This window comes from Chiloscyllium punctatum, chromosome 41 (assembly GCF_047496795.1).
Source record: "Chiloscyllium punctatum isolate Juve2018m chromosome 41, sChiPun1.3, whole genome shotgun sequence".
NCBI lineage: Eukaryota > Metazoa > Chordata > Chondrichthyes > Orectolobiformes > Hemiscylliidae > Chiloscyllium > Chiloscyllium punctatum.
The window spans coordinates 17,373,812-17,393,780 of NC_092779.1; the positions used below are offsets into that span (position 1 = coordinate 17,373,812).

A 19,969-nucleotide genomic window follows, 5' to 3' on the forward strand; every position below is an offset into this window, starting at 1 on the left:
AAACCCGTTTAAAACAGGAGTCAGGGCCCAACCTGAAAGTGGAATGGAGTAAAGTAAAAGTGTCAAATCGCTCTGGAATCTAACTGAGCCTTCCAACGTGATTTAGCATGACTGCACCCATCCATATATGTGACATGTTCACATTTTTTTAAAAAGTGCATGACTTAAGTCAAATAAGTGCGAAGAAGGTAATGTTGTAAATATTTTGTCTTAAATCCATTGCTAACACTTTGCCAAAATTGATTGCCACATATACATGTATAAAAATCAGTCTTGTGTCAAAAGTTATCCTTGTAGCATTTCATTTTCCTGATCGGTACAAGTCAACCCCAGCTTTTCGGGACCGAAGCACAAAGATTTTACAAACCAAGTCAAATCCTAGTGAGGTTAAGTTTTTTTAAAATTTTGTTGCAGATGTGTAAATATGTACCAGTAAATAAATGATTAACATAGAAGTTTCAAGATTTTATTTTTGCTGATTTTAATTTGAATATTGTCAATATTGAGTAGGCTATGAATGATTAAATGATGTCCACAGTATTTTTAATTTCATTCATAATAATGCTCTTTTGTTTGGGTTCAAACTGAGCCCAAAATGAACCCCCACCTCCCCAAATTACTTCAATGCCTCCCACAACAATTTGGCTTTAAAGAAAAATTGATTTCCATGTCAAGGTTTCACATGACTCTAAACAGTTATAGCCCAACCCTTCCACAACACAAGATATTTGAGCCAAGTGTTTAAAAATTATGTTTCACACCACAAAATGAAACATTGTCCCACAAGTGCTTTCTTTAATGAATTATTCACACAAGTAGCTGTGGTATTTTTGATTTGAAGCATGATGTGCAGTTTATTCAGGCGTTCCTCGATGTGTCGAGAACTTAGAAATGGTGAGGCAAAAATGAGGCTGTGGTTTGCTCGCTGTGATATTTGAAAAGTTAGTTGGAAGACTGCAAATGGCAACTGAAGACATTGCTTGTTACTCTGAGTCATTGAACGGTTTCTGTTATCACTGGACTGTTTCAAAAGCCATGCATTTGACAGCAGTCATCTGTAATCTGAGTTTTCTGAGCTGAATCAATGAGTAGAGTGAGTTGGTTGCTTTAAAGCAGCAAATTTGTGTGTTTTTTTTCCTGAAGGGAGCTATTGACTTTTGATAAGTTCCTGTTGAGTAATTTATGTTGGTTTATTTTGTTATTGAGCTGGCTTGTTGATCAACTCCATCGTAAGATCCTACAGCTCAGCAGAGGCCCTTCAGCCCATTGGGTCTGTGCTTTAAGAGGGATTTGTTCTATTCTATTTTTCTTGAAGAGGGCTGTTATAAACCTGGTGCTGAAGTGTCTGTAATGGGAAGCAGAGTTAGTAGCTATTGGCTTTATTTTCTAAAAAGTAGACAAGTGCATGAATGGATGGAGACAGGCTCTCAGACCCAGGATTTTAATTTTGCTTTCCGTTGTTGAATTTGGGATTTTGGAGTTAAAGCTGTTTGATACAGCGCTCCCTGTCTCCCTGTCTCCCTGTCTCCCTGTCTCCCTGTCTCCCTGTCTCCCTGTCTCCCTGCCTCCCTGCCTCCCTGCCTCCCTGCCTCCCTGCCTCCCTGCCTCCCTGCCTCCCTGCCTCCCTGCCTCCCTGCCTCCCTGCCTCCCTGCCTCCCTGCCTCCCTGCCTCCCTGCCTCCCTGCCTCCCTTGTGCAAAAAGCTTGACTTCTCTCTCTACTATTAGGTTCATTCTGTCAATGTTCCTTCTGCTCAACTAGAAAAGAGAGCAAGTGAGGGAAATCTGTTTTGCTGAATTTGCCTTTGCCCAGGGGGTGTTTATGGGATGCTTCTATATTAGAGAAGTTGATGAGTAATAGTTTAATAATATATTTGTTAATACTTTTGTACAGTTAAAGTAATGTTTTTTTTAGTTTGTATTTTAACTGTGGTTTAAGAGCAGTATATTTTGCTTAAAACCTAGTAGTAGTTTGATCAATCAAATCACATCTGGAACACACTGCTTTAGACTTGCCTTTAAACAAGCTAAAAGTTAGGGTTCTGGGCTATCTCCTTGATGTTTTGAGGGGTTTGGTCTAGTCCATAACAATATAGTATGACCTACGCTAGTCCCGCTTGCCCATACTAGGACTGTAGCCTTGATAATGACACTTAAGTGCTCACCTGAGTACTTGTTAGAGGTTTCTTGCCTCCACGATCTTCACAGGCAGTGACTTCTAGATTCCCATCACACTCCTGGGTGATTTTTATTTTTTAACTCCTTCATGTCTTCTCTAACCCCCTGCCTTTCACTTTAAAATTCTGTCCCTTGTTATTGGCTCTTCACCTGAGGGTTACAGCTGCTTTCTACTCATCCTGTCCATGCCCCTCATAATCTACATCCCCATCAGGTCCACTCTTGATCTTCTGGGCTCTTCATAGCTAACCTGTATCAGGTGACATCTCCTGCACCCTCTCCAGCGCAACCACATCCACCTTATTATGTGGTGACTAGAACTGCACACACAACTCCAGCTGTGGCCTAACTGAAGTTCTGTACACCTCCAACATGGCCTCCCTGCTTTTGTAACTATATTTAAGAACATTTGTATTGTTGGAAGCTTTATTTGTAATAGTTGGAGTCAAATTGCACTTTAATTGGGCTTTTTTCCAAAATTGTTTTGGGTTACTTTTTCATGAATCTCTTCACTTTTTAAAAAATTTACTGGCTGTCAATTAAATGTTGTGACATACGCATGGATTAAGTTAGCTAAAATATCTTAAATATATTTTTAAAAAGAAGGCTACATGCAGTCTCCAGGGTGCGTTCGCAAGTCAAAGGCAGTGCAGGACAATGTAACGCAGTAGCTCGTAAGTACAGGAAATGTTCATATGTCAGATCTTTAACATTACACCCATGTATAGGATTGTGTTCATAAGTGCGAGTGTTCATATGTCAGATGCCCATATATGATGGAACTTCTGTAAAACAAATTCTCAACAAGCTGGAGAAATTTGACAGTGAACAAATATCTCCCACTTTTTTCAGAGCCAGTGAGGCTGTGCATAAATAATTATAAACAGCATATCGTTAAAAATCTAGTTGCACGTAATTCAATAAGGTGTAATTATATTTTTCAAAAACAATTAACCGTGGGATCAGGAGTGGAAATTCTTGTCAGTTCAGTTTTCAACTTGATTTGCATTGTGAGGTGATCTCAACAGGTCACTCCCTCAATGCCTTAGATTTCAGGGTTTAAACTGAGTGTGTTTTTACTGGCTGTCACTTTCAGGAGTAAAACCGGGAAGGGACTTATATGGCTCTGGTCAGTGAGTCCCCAGCAGAATGTTGCTAATCCAGTTTGAATGGATTGAATGGCAAAACTATTTTTATCCAGTTCCGCAGTTAAGTTTGGAGGGGAGGTTGGTGAGGAGAAATTTCAGCTCACTTGTATCTGTTCTGGATATGTTTACAGTTATCTGAGAGATTTGCCTAGAATGCTGCAGAAAATTGTACAATGCTTGTAGAGCAAGTGGGCTCACTTTACTGACCCAACCCCCTTTTTGGTTATACTTTGAAGATTTCAGTGACTTTCTAATGAATCTAACCTAACAGTGGACCATTATAATAATGTATTTGAAAGTGGAAGCCATGTCTAAATGGCAGCACCTGTCTTGTAAAACTGAATTTGATCCACTCTCGAGACTTGCAGGCTGTGCAGCACTAAGGGAGTGCTGCATTGTCAGAGGTGTCATCTCTTGGAAAGTGTTAAAATGAGACCCAGCCTTCCAGCAAAGCTATCACTAAAGTGAGTTAACTAGTTGTCTTGCTGTGTAGTTTTTTTTTAGATTCCATTCCCTACAGTATAGAAACAGGCCCATCAGTCCAACAAATCCATGTTGACTCTCTGAAGAGTGACCCTCTGAAGAGTAACCCACTCAGACCCATTCCCCTACTCTATATTTACCCTGACTTGGCAATTTAGCCTAGCCAATTCACCTGACCGGCACATCTTTGGATTGTGGGAGGAAACCCATGCAGACACTGGGAGAATGTGCAAACCCCATTTATATTTCCCACGTTACAACCGTGACTACTTAATTGGTGATTATTAGCTTTCATTACCTATTTACAGAATCAGTTCTACAGCACCGAAACAGACCCTTCGGACCAACTCGACCATGAGAACTAGATGTCCTAAATTTAATCTAGTCCCATTTGCCAGCGTTTGGCCCATATCCGTGTAAACCCTTCCTGTTTATCTACCCATCCAGATCCTTTTTAAATGCTGTAATTGTACCAGACTCCACACATTCCTCTGGCAGCTCATTCCATATACACATCACCCTCTGCAATGAAAATGTTGCCTCTTGGGTCCCTTTTTAAATCTTTCCCCTCTCACCTTAAACCTATGCTCCCTATTTTTGGACTCCCCTGCTTGGGGGGGAAAAAAAAACCTTGTTTCCATGCCCCTCATGATTTTATAAACCTTAACATTTTGGAATGCCCCAAGATCTTGGAGGTTGCTATTCAAATGCATGCTCTTTTCTTGGTCTCTCTACTCGAAGTTTGCAACAACAAAATTGGATTTTGTTGATGAGCAGTGTTAAGCAATTGAAATCCTTTTCCTTGTTTTTGAAAGCATTTATTGAACCAGAATTCAAACACTCTGCCTTTTTAAATTCATTTGTTACCTTGACCTTTACTTAATTTTAGCAGCAATCTTTGTACTCAGCAAAGGTTGTTAATAACTTTTGTGTTGGCCCCGAGCATTCTCATGGACTACACATTGGCTGTTCTGCACTGAAAGCAGAATCAATTTGAAGTAAAGCACCATGTAAAATTCAAACTGCATGACTAAGAATGTAAGTGAAGTTTGGAGACTGTACAATGATTACTTCAGTCATGGATTTACAATGTCGTTTAAAGCATTTGATTGTTCGCTAGTTTGTAATTGCTTCTACTTAGCACTCATTGTTAACAGGTCTTTTTGTAATGGTGTTGGATTTTCCTAAATTCCACCTGCATTTGTAAAATGGCAGGAGGGAGCTGAACATTACCTGCCCCCAGTAGGCAAGAATGCAGATTGGTGTGAACATGGGTGGCAGTAAGATGGTGAGGGGCCTGTGGGGCAAATTGGTTGCCCACTCCCCTGCGTGTTGTCCCATACTAGGAAATACCGTTTCCACATCCACCCTGTCAAGACGATTCTGAATTTTGCATCTCTCAATTAATTCACCTCTCATTCTTCAGAGGAAACCTACCCACCCTGTCCAGACAACTTGTTCGTTCCAGACATGAGCTTGGTAAACCTGCTCTGAGCCACTTGCAATACATATACACATCCATCGCTAAATACGGAGGCCAAAACTGCGCACACTATTCAAGATATTCAAATCTCACTAATGCCCTGTAAACCTAACATGCCTATTTGTATGTTCTGTTCATCTCCCAATGTAGGAGAGAGCATTCTACTAACCCCCTTAATTACTTGCTGTGTCTGGATACTAACTTTCTAGAAGAACAGATGAGTATCAAGGTGACATAGTCACTGGGGAGGGTTTCTCAAGTAGAGTTATGCAAACATGGGCAGGCAGCAGTCTGGATGGGGAAGGATATAGGGTTGGAACGCTCGGTTTGGGTTGACGTCACGAATCATGAAGAGGCGGGTCCAACCTGAGATCGTGTCTGTGGGTGAGATGGACATTATACCAGGTGGCTGAAGGCGGCGGTTTCAGTTTCCCTAAAATTTAACAGAAGGAACTTGCAGAACAGGATGTTAGAAGTAATGATAAATTTGTAACCGGTGACAATTGGAGGAGAGAGGCGGCAGAGGGAGAAGCTGGTTTTCCTGTTCAGAGTGACCATCCGTGGACAAGTTTCACATGAGGCAGCCCACAAGACAGAATGTAGACAATATATCCTCGGCCTACTGCAATGGTACAGTGCAAGGTTGGGAGGAGAAACCATTACTGGTGATGCTTTGGCACTAAATAGGCAGGGGCTGTACCAAGTGGGAGCTGTAACACTGAGCTGGATAATAGAGGGTAGGTATCAGAGGCTGTAGACAAGACATTGAGCTACAATGCACTGTGGGCACAGACTCGACAGGATGTAATTTGGTTAATGCTGATTTGGGTGCTTTGAAGTAGACGGAAACCTATTGGGAAATATTCCAAGCTCGTGATGAGAATGACTCTGGGAGGAATGGAAAACAAAAGCAATTCTTTGGGCAACTTTCACAACATGGTTTCAGCAGAGCAGCTGGCAGTAAAATGACAAGGACGTGCATTTTTTATGTGCTCCTGCATTGATGAGCAGAGTGCGTTCTGACTAACCCCTCACTCACTGATCTTCGCGTCAGCCATTGTAAGCGCTATTGCTAATCCTTATATATAATAGGGAATCCTTATTCTATACACTATCTATTGTTATACATGACTGTATATAATAGACAATGGTCAAAGTGAGGAAAATACTCCATTTATTCCACTTCTGTGGTTGTAGCACCATTTATTATTGCCTTAACTGTGTGCTAAACAGGTTTATTAAAGGTCTGGAATCAAACTCTAATTTTCATGGTCATTGCTAAAATTAACAATGTTATTTTAAAAAAAGATGCACTTCCAATTTTTATTTGTGCTCTTGTGGTAGTTCTATTTTAATGAGTCAAATTATGTAACAGTTCTTGTGGGATTCTTGGTGAGTAAAATAATTTTCACATGCTCTCACTGTAGGTTAACTACCTCTCGGTGGTTGTTAGTTTCAGCAGAATCTCAAAGTCGTTTTATTGTAGAATAAGGGGAGGCTCAGGAGCTTGTAATCCGAGACTATCTGAAGGGATTTGTTTTCCAATCTAGTGATGCTGTTAGCAGAGTGTTCTGTCCCCTTGTGGAATCACCTTAAGCATAAGAAATTCAAGTATGTGTGTCAAGTTTTGTACTTGGAAATAGCTGTAGACCGAGTGAACCAGAATGCAAATTGTCATCTTATGTTTAATAAATAATGCAACTACAGTAATGATATTGTAGATGTCCCAGTGCAGTTAGCCTGAGTAGATTGGGTTTCTGATGTTTATCCTACTAAGCAACCAGAAAGGATGTTACCATCTGGTTAATTGTTTTGCCAGAGAATCTCCTGATGAGTGAAGGTTATATGGGCATAATCACATCAAGGGACCAAGTCTCTCTTCCTCCCAATTTTTAAGCAGGGCTGGAATGGGACAGAGATTGCAACCAAAGGCACCTTTTCATCTTTGACTCGTTCAGATTTACAGCCAGACCTCCAATTTGATGACCACTGAATCCTGCTGAAATGGTGTAGACTAAGGGGTAAATGGAAATAAGGCTAAAATGTTGAAGCCAAGTTCCCAAACAGGGACTTTTACGTCAGTCGGTGTGCTTTGGACCTTCTAAACTTCATGGAGATGGTCACTTCCAACTCCATCTTTTTAAAGAATTGTTAGTTTCTATTTAGAAAAGCTGGAAGCCACTTTTCTGTGACTTCTAGTGTGGGCCTTAACTCGAGACTTCCTTCCCTTCAGTGCCTTTCTCTGGGCACTCGCTTGAATTTTTTTTGTTGATGAAATAACTGCTCCAAACACCTGTGCCCCACCCCACCCATATTTTCCAACCTCCCTTTCTTTTTCACTGTCAACGGGGGTGGTACCAGGGGACTGGAGAGTGGCGACTGTTGTGCCACTGTTCAAAAAAGGGAATAGGAATAACCCCGGGAATTACAGGCCAGTTAGTCTTTCTTTGGTGGTAGGCAAAGTAATGGAAAGGGTACTGATGGATAGGATTTATGAGTATCTGGAAAGACACTGCTTGATTAGGGACAGCCAGCACAGATTTGTGAGGGGTAGGTCTTGCCTTACAAGTCTTATTGAATTCTTTGAGGAGGTGACCAAGCATGTGGATGAGGATAGAGCAGTGGATGTAGTGTAAATGGATTTTAGTAAGGCATTTGATAAGGTCCCCCATGGTAGGCTTATGCGGAAAGTCAGGAGGCATGGGATAGAGGGAAATTTGGCCAGTTGGATAGAAAACTGGCTAACCGGTCGAAGTCAGAGAGTGGTGGTAGATGGTAAATATTCAGCCTGGAGCCCAGTTACATGTGGAGTTCCGCAGGGATCAGTTCTGGGTCTGTTTTGTAATTTTTATTAATGACTTGGAAGAGGGAGTCGAAGGGTGGGTGGGTAAATTTGCAGACGATACGAAGATTGGTGGAGTTGTGGATAGTGGGGAGGGTTGTTGTTGGCTGCAAAGGGACTTAGATATGATGCAGAGCTGGGCTGAGGAGTGGCAGATGGAGTTCAACCCTGTTAAGTGTGAGGTTGTCCATTTTGGAAGGACAAATAAGAATGCGGAATACAGGGTTAACAGTAGGGTTCTTTAGTAAGGTGGAGGAGCAGAGGGATCTTGGGGTCTATGTTCCTAGATCTTTGAAAGTTGCCACTCAGGTGGATAGAGCTTGTAAGAAGGCCTATGGTGTATTAGCGTTCATTAGCAGAGGGATTGAATTCAAGAGTCGTGAAGTGATGTTGCAGCTGTACAGGACTTTGGTTAGGCCACATTTGGAGTACTGTGTGAAATTCTGGTCACCTCACTTTAGGAAAGTTGTGGAAGCTTTGGAGAGGGTGCAGAGAAGATTTACCAGGATGTTGCCTGGAATGGAGAATAGGTCGTGTGAGGATAGGTTGAGAGTGCTAGGCCTTTTCTCATTGGAACGGCGAAGGATGAGGGGTGACCTGATAGAGGTTTATAAGATGATCAGAGGAATAGATAGAGTAGACGGTCAAACTTTTTCCCCGTGTACAACAGTGTTACAAGGAGACATAAATTTAAGGTGAAGGGTGGAAGGTATAGGGGGGATGTCAGGGGTAGGTTCTTTACCCAGAGAGTGGTGGGGGCATGGAATGCGCTGCCTGTGGGAGTGGCAAAGTCAGAATCATTGGTGACCTTTAATTGGATAGGTACATGGTTGGGTGCTTAAGCTAGGACAAATGTTCGGCACAACATCGTGGGCCGAAGGGCCTGTTCTGTGCTGTATTGTGCTATGTTCTAAGGTGTGGCTGGGGATCTGTGATCAGCTTGTGCCTCATTGGATCTACTGCTCTCTGAAGTAACACCCTTCCTACAAGCAGCAAGGGCAGCAAAGGCATTTCAATGAACATCCTTCCTATTGAATGACCCTCATGTCAAGGACTGGTAATCAGAGACATGACAACACAAATGGAGGCCATTTGGCCAATTCGGTCTGCTGTATATGGTCATACTGTTCATTGCCTGGCTTTTGTAGCACATAGAAAAATTTACACCAATAGTTGTTTGGTCGTACAGAATTTAGTTTTACTGAGAAAAAGCACATTAGGTCAAAGCTTTTCAACTTGCACTCACTGGGACAATTTGCAAGAATTACCAAAGTAAAAGGAAAAACAGCATTGGAAGGAGAATGGTGATTGGCTCCAGTGTCCATCTGGCAACCAATTGTATCCCATCATGCTTTTCAACAGAGCTTGAAATTTCTCAGCTACTGATTTGAAAACCCAGTTGTGTGTTAGATCATTAGTAAAGGATGGCTATTAATAAATCTAACTAGTTTAGAAGCAATATTGCTATCTGGGATGTTGCCTGGGGTGGAGCATTTTCTCTATGGACAGAGATTGGATGAGGTGAGAGGATGGATTTTATTAGAGCAGAGAAGACTGGGTGGGGTGGGTCCTGATTAGAGGTGTACAAGAATGAGGGGCATGGACAGGATGGATAGAAAGCAGCAGTTCCCTCAGTTAAAGGGTTAATAACAAGGGCCATAATTTTAAGATGAAGGGCAGGAGGTTTAGAGGAGTTTGAGGAAAATGTTTCTCGGTCAGAGTCTGGAATGTGTGGCCTGAGAGAAGAAATTTTTCAACCTTTTAAAAAAGCATATGGATGAGCACTTGAAACATTGTAACATTCAAGGCTTCAGGCCAAGTGCTGGAAATAGGATAAGTACAGTGAAGTCAGTGAAGACTTGATGGGCCGAAGGGCCTCTTTGCTTTGTGACTACGGGAATGTGGAACTGGCTACACAAGTAGTCAAAGTTAATTTGGATGTATTCGTGGGATGGCTAGATAAGTGCAAAAGAGAGAGAGAGAGGAGAAATATATTGGTGAGGTTACATGTAGAAGGGTGGGGGAAGGCTTGTGTGGAACCTTCGTTGGGTCCAAAGTCGTCCTCCTTTGCTTTTACTATAAATTAAAGTAAACATGCTTCCTGTGTTTTGTGATTGTTTGTTTGAAAACTGAAGAGAAATTTAAAATTAACCTTCCAGCATTTGGTGGTGTGAAAGAAACAAATGGGTGTTGGGCTATCTTTGTTTTTTAACTGACTTTTGGGTTAAAAATAAACTAGCATTAAAACTGTGCTTGATAGAGAAGTAGAACTCTAATAGGAAAACAGGCTGATTTTGTGTGTTCACATTTACCCACCTTGTGAACAAATACAGCTAATCATACATACTCACCCGTATCCTGTATTCCAACATTCCCTTTATTTCATCTGCCGATCCAATCTAGTTTTGAATGTTAACAGTTTGTTAGCTCAACCACTAATCCCGAAAATGAATTCTACGGTCTGTCTGCTCTCATTGTGAAGGATTCTCTCCTGATCTCTTGTTCTAAATGTCTTGAAATAGCATTTTCTCTTTGTGTGATGAACATTTAGAGTCTATTATTATTAGTTTGGAACCTTGGCTTGAAAGGTTGTTTGTTTTTGGTTTTCAATATTGAGAAGGTGACTTGCCTACTTCCTAAAGGTCACAGACGATATTTAACAATATATCTACGAGACCATGTGACATGAACTAAATAACTAGAGATGTCATCTGTTGAGATCATGGATGAAGTGTTTACGAAGTTGAATTTTTATGGCCAGTGAAAGAGATGGGCAAGAAGGTTCAGTTCTGAAGTCAAGAGCGAGATCTGCAGATATGGTATTTAGGAGCTGCTTAAAAAAAATTAAAGTAGCTGGAAAAATGCTTGTGTAATTTTTTTCCTTTAGAGTTCAGTGAGAAAAGTCAGTGAGTTAGCCTCTGAGCATGTTTCTGCAGTGGAAACAAAATCACATTTGGTAATGTACAGAAATTCACCAAAAGGAAACGTTTGTCAGTTGAGTTTTAAACATAGAACATATAAAGTACAGCACGGAACACGCCCTTCGGCCCACGAGGATTGTTGTGCCGAGGATTAATCCGAATGTAAAGTAAAATACCCTAACCTACGCACTCCTCAACACACTGCTGTCCGTGTGCATGTCCAGTCACTTAAGTGTCTCTAATGACTCTGCTTCCATCACCATCCCATGCATTCACAACTCTCTGCATAAAGAACCCACCTCCGACGTCTCCTCTGACCTTCCTCCTCTTATCTTAAAATGATAACCCCTCGTGCCAGTCAATCCTGCCCTGGGGAAAAGTCTCTGGCTATTGACTCTATCCAAGCCTCTCATTACCTTGTATACCTCGATCAGGCCACCTCTCTTCCTCCTTCTCTCCGGAGAGAAAAGTGATGGCATCAGTGATTCTTTGGATTTGAGAATCTATAAAGGCTCTTGCTTGGGGGGAAAAAAAATGGTTGACTCTTTCACTTTTCTGAGATCTTTCCAAATTGTCTTTTATTTATACCTTTTTATTTCTTATGTACCCAGTATTACCAACAGCCAGGATTATAATCAGTGGCTCTCCCTTGGTAATTTCTCCTGCTCTGGCTCCATAATTTCCGCCAACTTTCACTTCCCCACATCCTAAGGAATTTAAGCATTTATCTCTTTCACATAAATCTGTACTGTTCTAGCAAAAGAACAGCCATGGAGAGGGAAATCTACCTCCTAAGTCATGACTGCTGGAAATTGATAGCCATTCACAAGTATGACCCAGTAACACCTCTGCCTAATGCTTGAAAATTAACATGAGCAGATTTTTTTTAAAAATCCTTTTTCATTCAGAGTAGTAGAGAGCAAAATTCTGAAATCATTCATAGAAATGATTTCATTGAGATATGAGAACTGTTGGATTTTTCTGTAGCTAACATCTTACCTGGGCTATGTGTCGTTTCTCATTTTCATTTTTAGCTTCACTGGATTTCTTGGCCTAAAGCTGGAACATGATGTCACTTGGATGGTCAAGCATGTATTCTCTTTATCCAGGTAGCAACCAATTCCAACCTTTGATCCTCACGGAGGGACATACAAGACTGAAACCTCCACAGGAGAACAATCACTGTGTCCCTGTTTTTCCCCCTCTTTCTCTCTCCTCCTTAACTCTGCCCTGTCCCCATCAAAGGAGTGTGAGCACTTTGTACTAAATCAACCGAGCTTTCAAAGCTTCCGAAACCTTTTAGCAAACACTTGCTGCAAGGATGACGGGAGGCGGATAGGAGAGGTCTACTGGATTCAGGGCAACTCTGCTTTTTAGAAATTCCCTAATGCCACATCTCTGGCCTCGATTGCTGGTCTCTTCAGAGTGCAACGTGCACGTTTGCTGAAGGGTTTCTCGTCTGGTTCATTTCCAAGTGTCTGATTCAAAGAGGTACATCGCCAGTCAGCCACACAAAGATAACAGAGTCTGTTATCACTTCACAGTGCACTTGAATGACTTGAATAATCGTTTGAAGACTTCCTTTTAAACTACAAATAATTTTCTCACCCCATCATCTCCCATTCACTGCATTTCAGGTATATTTTGCATAACTCATTACACAGTTGTAAATGAAGAGATGTTTGGATTTAACCTATTTAATGAAATATTTTAACTAAGAGCATAATCACTGAGATTCTTGGTTTAAAAATCACTCTGTTAAAAGAATTTGATGACAATTTATTAATAAATGTTTTTGATTTGGGAATAAATATGTTGGAATGAGGGATAAATTCAGGTTAGGGTTTGAATGATCAGTGCCCACAATTTAATTATCTGCAAGATTTGCATTTATGGAATAATGAACTAAAATACTAAATTAATTCTATTTCATTTTAAAATTAATTTATTGTCATGAATGCAGGTATTTAAATTGTTTACCTTTTTTGATGGCAAAGATGGGTGTTTTCTCATCTCCCTCATGGCAGTGGTCTTTAATTAGTGAAGTATTGACATCAGCCATTTTTGGCATCTGTATTTACGATCCAGGCAATTATCAAGCTGCATCTAATTACACGCATATTGAAAAATAGGGAGGAGGGGACAGAATGTTGCAGCATTAGTGATTACTCCTCGCTCAGGTCTTGACAAAGTTGAAAAATGTCTTAAAAATGTTGAAAAAGCCTTGTGTGAATTGTTGGATTTATAAATCCGTGCCGTGGCAATGCCAATCCAGCAAATCGCTTGTGAGCTGTGTGTCTTTGTGTGTCAGTTATGTTGTTGCTGTAGGGGTGGTTTCCTTGAGGGACTAACAAACAAATTCTTCATCATCCCTCAGCCTGGCAGCATGGACAAAGTGATGATTCACTAGCTCTACTTAAAGCAGCACTGGGAGTAGTATATGTTGTGTTTTGAGTGAATTATACATTTTTTTAAAATGGCTTTTTTTAAAAAAAAGATGAACTTGACCACCCACTCTATTAAAATTCCATTATGTTTTGTTCAGCAGCCCCCTCCGTAGCTCATGATCTGTCTGCTTCTCAAACTGAGTCGTAGAACACAGAACACTACAGTGCAGTACAGATCCTTCAGCCTTCGATGTTGCGCCAACCTGTGAAACCAATCTAAAGCCCATCTAAATTATACTATTCCATTTTCATCCATCTGTTTATCCAATAACCATTTAAATGCCCTTAAAGTTGGGCGAGTCTACTACTGTTGCAGGCAGTGCTTTCCACACCCCTACTACCCCAAGTAAAGAAACTACCTCTGATATCTGTCCTATATCTATCACCCCTCAATTTAAAGCTATGCCCCCTCGTGCTAGCCATCATTATTCAAGGAAAAGGGCTCTCGCTGTCGACTGCATCTAATCCTCTGATTATCTTACGTGTCTCAATTAAGTCACTACTCAATCTTTTTCTCTCGAACGAAAACAGCCTCAAGTCCCTCAGCCTTTCCTCATAAGACCTTCCCTCCACACAAGGTAAAACCCTAATAAATCTCTTCTGCACCCTTTCCAAACCTACCATATCCTCGCTATAATGCGGTAACCAGAACTGTACGCAATACTCTAAGTGTGGGTGCACCAAAGTTTTGTACAACTGCAGCATGACCTCGTGTCTCCAAAACTCAATCCCTCCACCAATAAAAGCTAACACACCGTGTGCTGCCTTAACAACCCTATCAACCTGGGTGGCACAAAGTCTCTTGTTTATAGTTCAATATTGTAACCAACTTCTCAAGAATACACATGGAATGGGTAGCTACTGCCATAGAGACAGCAACATTCCAAAAATACCATTGATCCATTTCTACAAATGGATCTGTGCAAGGCAGAATTTGAAAGGATTATATTAATGATTTGTTTGGTACTGAACACTCCTCATCTCGAGTCAGCAGAGCCCAAGGCTTGCCCTGACTGGCTGCCGAACTGGTGACATTTTTGTATCCGTTTCCACCTGTTAATTTCAAGGTAATGCATCAGCGGTTCCTGTGAATTGATCATGTGCACACAATAAATCAACAGCAAGCAAAGAGTCAGTTCTGCTTAATATGACCTTGTAGCTTTGCCTGATGAGCCTGGATAAAAGCACGGAGTAAAACATCTTCATCACTAGGCCTTTGATTGAAGAAGATGGCTTCCATTGATATTTAAATAGCTAGCGTTGTTAAACCATGAATGGGGTGCGGGTAGCATTATAGTTATGTTTTAATCCAAAGCCTTGGACCAAGTGACAACAGGCAAGGGTTCCAATCGTGCTGCAGAAACCTGGGGACTAGAAAGAAATCTAGAATAAAAAGCTATATAAGTGCCAGACTATGTGAACATATGAACAATTAACAGGAGTAGGCCATTCAGCCACTTGACCCTGCTCTACCATTTCATTAAGATCATGATTAATTTGATTATAACATCCAATCCATACTCCTGCCTGCCCCGATTTAACTTTCCACTCCCTTCCCCCAAAACAAGAATCTATCTAGCTCTGCATTAAAAATACTCGAGGATTTTGTTTCCACCATTTTCTAGAGAGTTCCAAAAAGAGACAGCTCTCAGAATGAAAACATTTTGTTTTTGTTTTAAATGGGCCACCCCTTATTTTTAACCCATGACCCCACCCCCCACCCCCCCCCCCCCCCCCCACCCCCCCCCCCCCCCCCCCCCACCCCCCACCCCCCAAAATTAAGCACTTAAGAGGAGGTATCCTCTCCACATCCATCCTGTTAAGTCTCTTCGGGATCTAGTGTACTTCAAGCAAATTGCCTCTAACCACTGGATACAGGCTTACTCTGTTCAATGTGTTCGTTCTAGATATTAGTCCGGTAAGCTTTCTCCAAGCCACCAGGATGTCTGCTTTCCGGTGTGCAACAGTGACTCCTCCTCTCCTCTGTCAGACAGTAGTTGTTTGGATAAGTTAGGCTCTCCCTGTAGTGCTACCAGTATTTTTAACAGCAAGGGCAGTCTATTTGAATCAACCTAGACAATCTTTGCTTTTCCATGCAATTGTACAGCGTGCACCTAACAAGTGAAGAGAGGTTGGTGATTTGTTTGCAGATTAAACGGGGAAATCTCCCCAACCAAACATCTGTCATCTGAACTGCTTTTCAGCTGATTGACAACTTTAATATTATTCAGGTGGGTTACAATGCAAGCACTTGCATTCTGATGTTTGTTAGCATGCAGTGTTTATTAGATACCTATGGTGCCATCTTGGAGCCAAGTTCTTAATTCCTATTTCTGAGCCTTCTAAGGCCGAACACTCCTTGTTTTTTGTCACTATTTGCAGGTTAGTTGCTGGTTATTACGCCTGTTATAATTCTGCAAGTGCTTTGTGTTTCCCATTGTTGCTTGAAGTAGTGAGTGATGTGCGGACTGATGAAGGGCTTTATGCTGGCTTCAAGACTTCCACACAAACCAGATGTTCCCAGGTCTGGCTGCACTATAGACATTCTTCTCGGGATACAGTATGACTTCAGACGGTCAGAGAGTAAACTGAGCAGGGCAAGCTGCTGGACTGGTGGGGAGAAGGGCCGTCAGTATGAAACCATATCTGCCGAGGATGGTCACAGAGAAACAGTGGCTTCAATATAATGACTGCTGACACCCCCAGAGGGGATGGATGCCCTTAACTGGCTAATGAATGATGTGACTAATGATGGGAATCATTCAAACGAGCAGACAGAACAAGAATTGTTAGATTTAACAGGCAAGAGTTACTCATACCGGTTTTCAACCATCTTTCAATGTAACCATTGACGTGTGTGTACATTTGATCAGATTGAAACCTTTTTCAACCTGAGCCTTTAACAAAACTGGCCAGTTTTAGATGCAGATTTTTAGAAGTAAAGTAATAAATTTTAAGGTCTCTTATTTTGAATCAAAAGCGATTTGTACATCCATTTCATGGACAAACAGACAAAATGGTTATAGCCGGAGGGATTGCTCTGCCACCTCCAGCATGGCTGACCGGATTCTTGGGATCACCTGGGCAGAGTAACAAACCAATGAGTTTCTCTGCAGGAAAATCGAAGCCCCAGCATCTCGAAGCAACTGGAATCTAGGAAGGATTAGAGGAGCTTGGTGAGAATCCCATGACAGCAGAAAGTGAAGCAGCAGGGAACAGCAGACTCCATTCCGGAAAGATTGAATGGTCGGCCAACATCAGAAGTTAATGAAGAGAGGAGTGACCATAGTATGCCGAACTGCAATGAGAGATGCCAGTGCCTCCTTGTTGGGTGGAATGGTGATAATTCAAGTTGGGAATTGTGGACAAATGATCTGGTAGCATTGCTGGCTCCTTTTGCAAATGTTTTCTTCTTTTGAATCAATTGTAGCGACCCCAGTGAGAATCTCCAGCAATTTAATATTACATCTTATAAAATGGAACTTCAGACATTTTTGTATTTATTTATTTTTCCTCCTCTGCCTTCCTCCTACACTCCATATGGGGACTCTCAAACCTCCACTTGACTCCTTCACTTCCTGATTTAATTAGGTTTCAACTCCAGCCTGTTACCTTCCTCTACACCTTCAGTGTTTCTGCATCAGCAATGCATAGGGAGTCAGAGACCCCTCAAAACGGACAGAGAACCCTGTAGTAAGGATTTAAAATTACACTATGTTAAAGGAATGTGGAAGTGATAACTAGCCTTCTAAAACTAAATGCCCTGGTCATACAACAAGTTAATAGGTAATCGACAGTCAACTGCACCCAGTGCAATTGAATCTAAATAAACTTTACACCTTATCTTCTTCTCTATTGTAATGTCAGATAACCAAATCTGAGATTTCTTCATCCAATCACCACATTTCAAAGCATAAATACAAAGGAACATTTGATTTTGTTTTTATTTTTGACTTTTGATGTATTTAATTTTGACTTTAAGAAGGCATTCACTAGCCATTCCTTAATGTTATTTTTTTAAATGCACTTCGTCCAGGACAACTGGAAGTGAGCCCATGTATTGTCCATGAGTGCTTCTAGCTGTCTGATTTCAGCTTGAGAATTTCCATTTGCCTTGAAGCTGCTTGATCAGTGAGGACAAATGCTGTCGAGAAATGTGGTCGTTTCCCCACTGATTGTGGCTTTTTACTGGAAACCAGTTGGACTTATAAAACCTGAACAGGATCCAATATAATAAAAGCAACCTTTGATTGTGAAACTGCAAACCCTACTTGTATCTGGGCAGAATCATTTTTCTCAGCAAAACCACCAGTAAGAAATGTTGGAATCCTATACAACAAAGTCAGAATTTGTTTGTTTAATGAATCATTGGCGATGATCACGACTGCATGGTTTGGGGTTTGCGAAGTGGTTATAAGTTCCAATGTAAATATAAGTTGTTCCAGCTAACCCTAGTTTTTCTCCTTTCTAATAACAGGTATTGAGATTTCCCTCCCTCGACACAGATTCATGATGACCATGGTAGCAAACTTCATTGCAATGGGGGGTCAGCTTCTCTTGCCAGGCCTTGCTGCCCTTTGTCGGGACTGGCAGATTTTGCAAGCTATCATTATATGTCCATTTATTTTTATGATCCCTTACTGGTGGTAAGTCTGGTGACATTTCTATCTTGAATTTACTATTTTGAAATGTTTCATGTTTGATTCGTGGTTTGAAGTATCAGCCGTTGGTAACAATTTGAATATTTGAGTTTCCAACATTTAGGATGCTCAAATATGGGTTGACACGGTGGCTCAGTGGTTAGCACTGCTGCCTCACAGCACCAGGGACCCAGGGTTGGATGCCAGCTTCGAGCTTGTGTGTCTGTCTGTCATTTGCACATTCTCCCTATGTTTGCTCCAATTTCCTCCTGGGTGCTGTGGTTTCCTCCCACAGTCCAAGGATGTGTGAGTGAGGTGGATTGGCCATGGGAAATGCTGGGTTACAGGGATAGTGGGGGAGAAAGTGGGGTCTAGGTGTGATGCTTTTCAGAGAGTCTATGTGGCCTTGATGGGCCAAATGGCCTGTTTCTACGTTGTAGGGATTTTATGATTCTAAAAGTCTTCAGAGGCTCTTTCATCTTCTACCAAGGTGTCTTTTAAGGTTCCACCTTTTAAATACTGACAGTTCTGGGGTCCTCTCTTGCAATTGAGTCTGAACCAGATTGTTTTCAATTCTGGTCCAGTGACCCTCCTTCAGAAACGTTAATTCTACTTTCTCTCTGCAGATGCTGCCAACCTCCTGAGTTCTTCCAGCAATTTCTGATGGTTTTTGGTTTCCAACATCTGCAGTACTTTGTGTCTTTTTTTGTTCAGAGTTTCTTTTACAAACTTGGTGTCAGATTTGATATTGACGCAACCTTTCCACCCATGGTTCACCAACAAGGCTGTCTGCTTCCATGTCTGTGACTTTTTAGTCCTGCTTTTGCTTTCATCTGCAGAAACCCTCCATCCATATTCAAAGATCGAAGTGTTTTTAAAACCAACCCATTTCAGACATGTTAAGTCTTAACTCTACATGGGGTTTGAACCCCAAACTACTGACCTAGAGATATGGATTTTACCACTCTGCTACAAGGCCCCTTATCTACACTCCAGCACTCACCAGGCCAGCTTCACATCTATTACCTAAATTCAAATGTATGTGGGATTAATTGAGGATTCACTTGTCCCTATATAAACAGACACAGACAAATTGACATCATTATGTTTAGATATGCATGCCTTTAATGTGTGACTGTTTGTTTGTACACTTTCATGAAGTCTTTACTACGATTCCAGTTCTATTCTTCGTCAGCTGTCTTTCTGAAATGTAACATTGTCTACCATTCTAAACTTGAGCTCAGTTGAAGTTATTTACATTTCTAGTTTATCCATCACTGACTTGTGTTGTCTTCCAGTCTGTCAATGCCTCTGTTTTACAGTTCATGTCTGTGTATTTTAGAATCATTCCAGGGCCGCCTCTTACTCCCTGTTTCTCCAGTCTCCTGCATTCCTAGAGCCTCCCTACAATTTCCACAGTCCTCCAATTCTGGCCTTGAGAGGATTGTTGTGCCTTTAGTGGAAGGTGACAGCCTTGTAGTATTATTGTTAATCCAGAGACCCAGGTAATGTTCTGGGGACTCCGGTTCCAATCTCACCATGGCAGATGGTGGTATTTTGAATTCCATAAAAATCTGGAATTCGGAGTTTTGTGATGACCATGAATCAATTATCAGGAAAAACCTATCTGGTTCACTAATGCCCTTTTTAGGGAAGGAAGCTGCCATCCTTACCTGGTTTGGTCTACATGTGACTCCGTTCCCACAGCAACATAGTTGACTCTTAACTACCCTTGGGAGCGATTAGGGTTGAGGGAAATAAATGCTAGATTAGTGGTGCTGGAATAAATACTGGCCTAGCTGGTGACATCTTCATCCGATTTAGATTAG

The 19,969-nt window shown here is 41.4% G+C and overlaps 1 protein-coding gene across 1 annotated transcript in view; it reads left to right on the forward strand.

Moving 5' to 3' along the window:
• The window catches only part of LOC140464883 (solute carrier family 22 member 23-like), a 109,139-nt gene that overhangs the window by 44,097 nt on the left and 45,073 nt on the right, over nucleotides 1-19,969 (forward strand). The window contains exon 4 of the mRNA XM_072560454.1: nucleotides 17,978-18,146. Coding sequence (XP_072416555.1) covers nucleotides 17,978-18,146 — 169 coding nt within the window. The remainder of the gene's footprint in view (nucleotides 1-17,977; nucleotides 18,147-19,969) is intronic.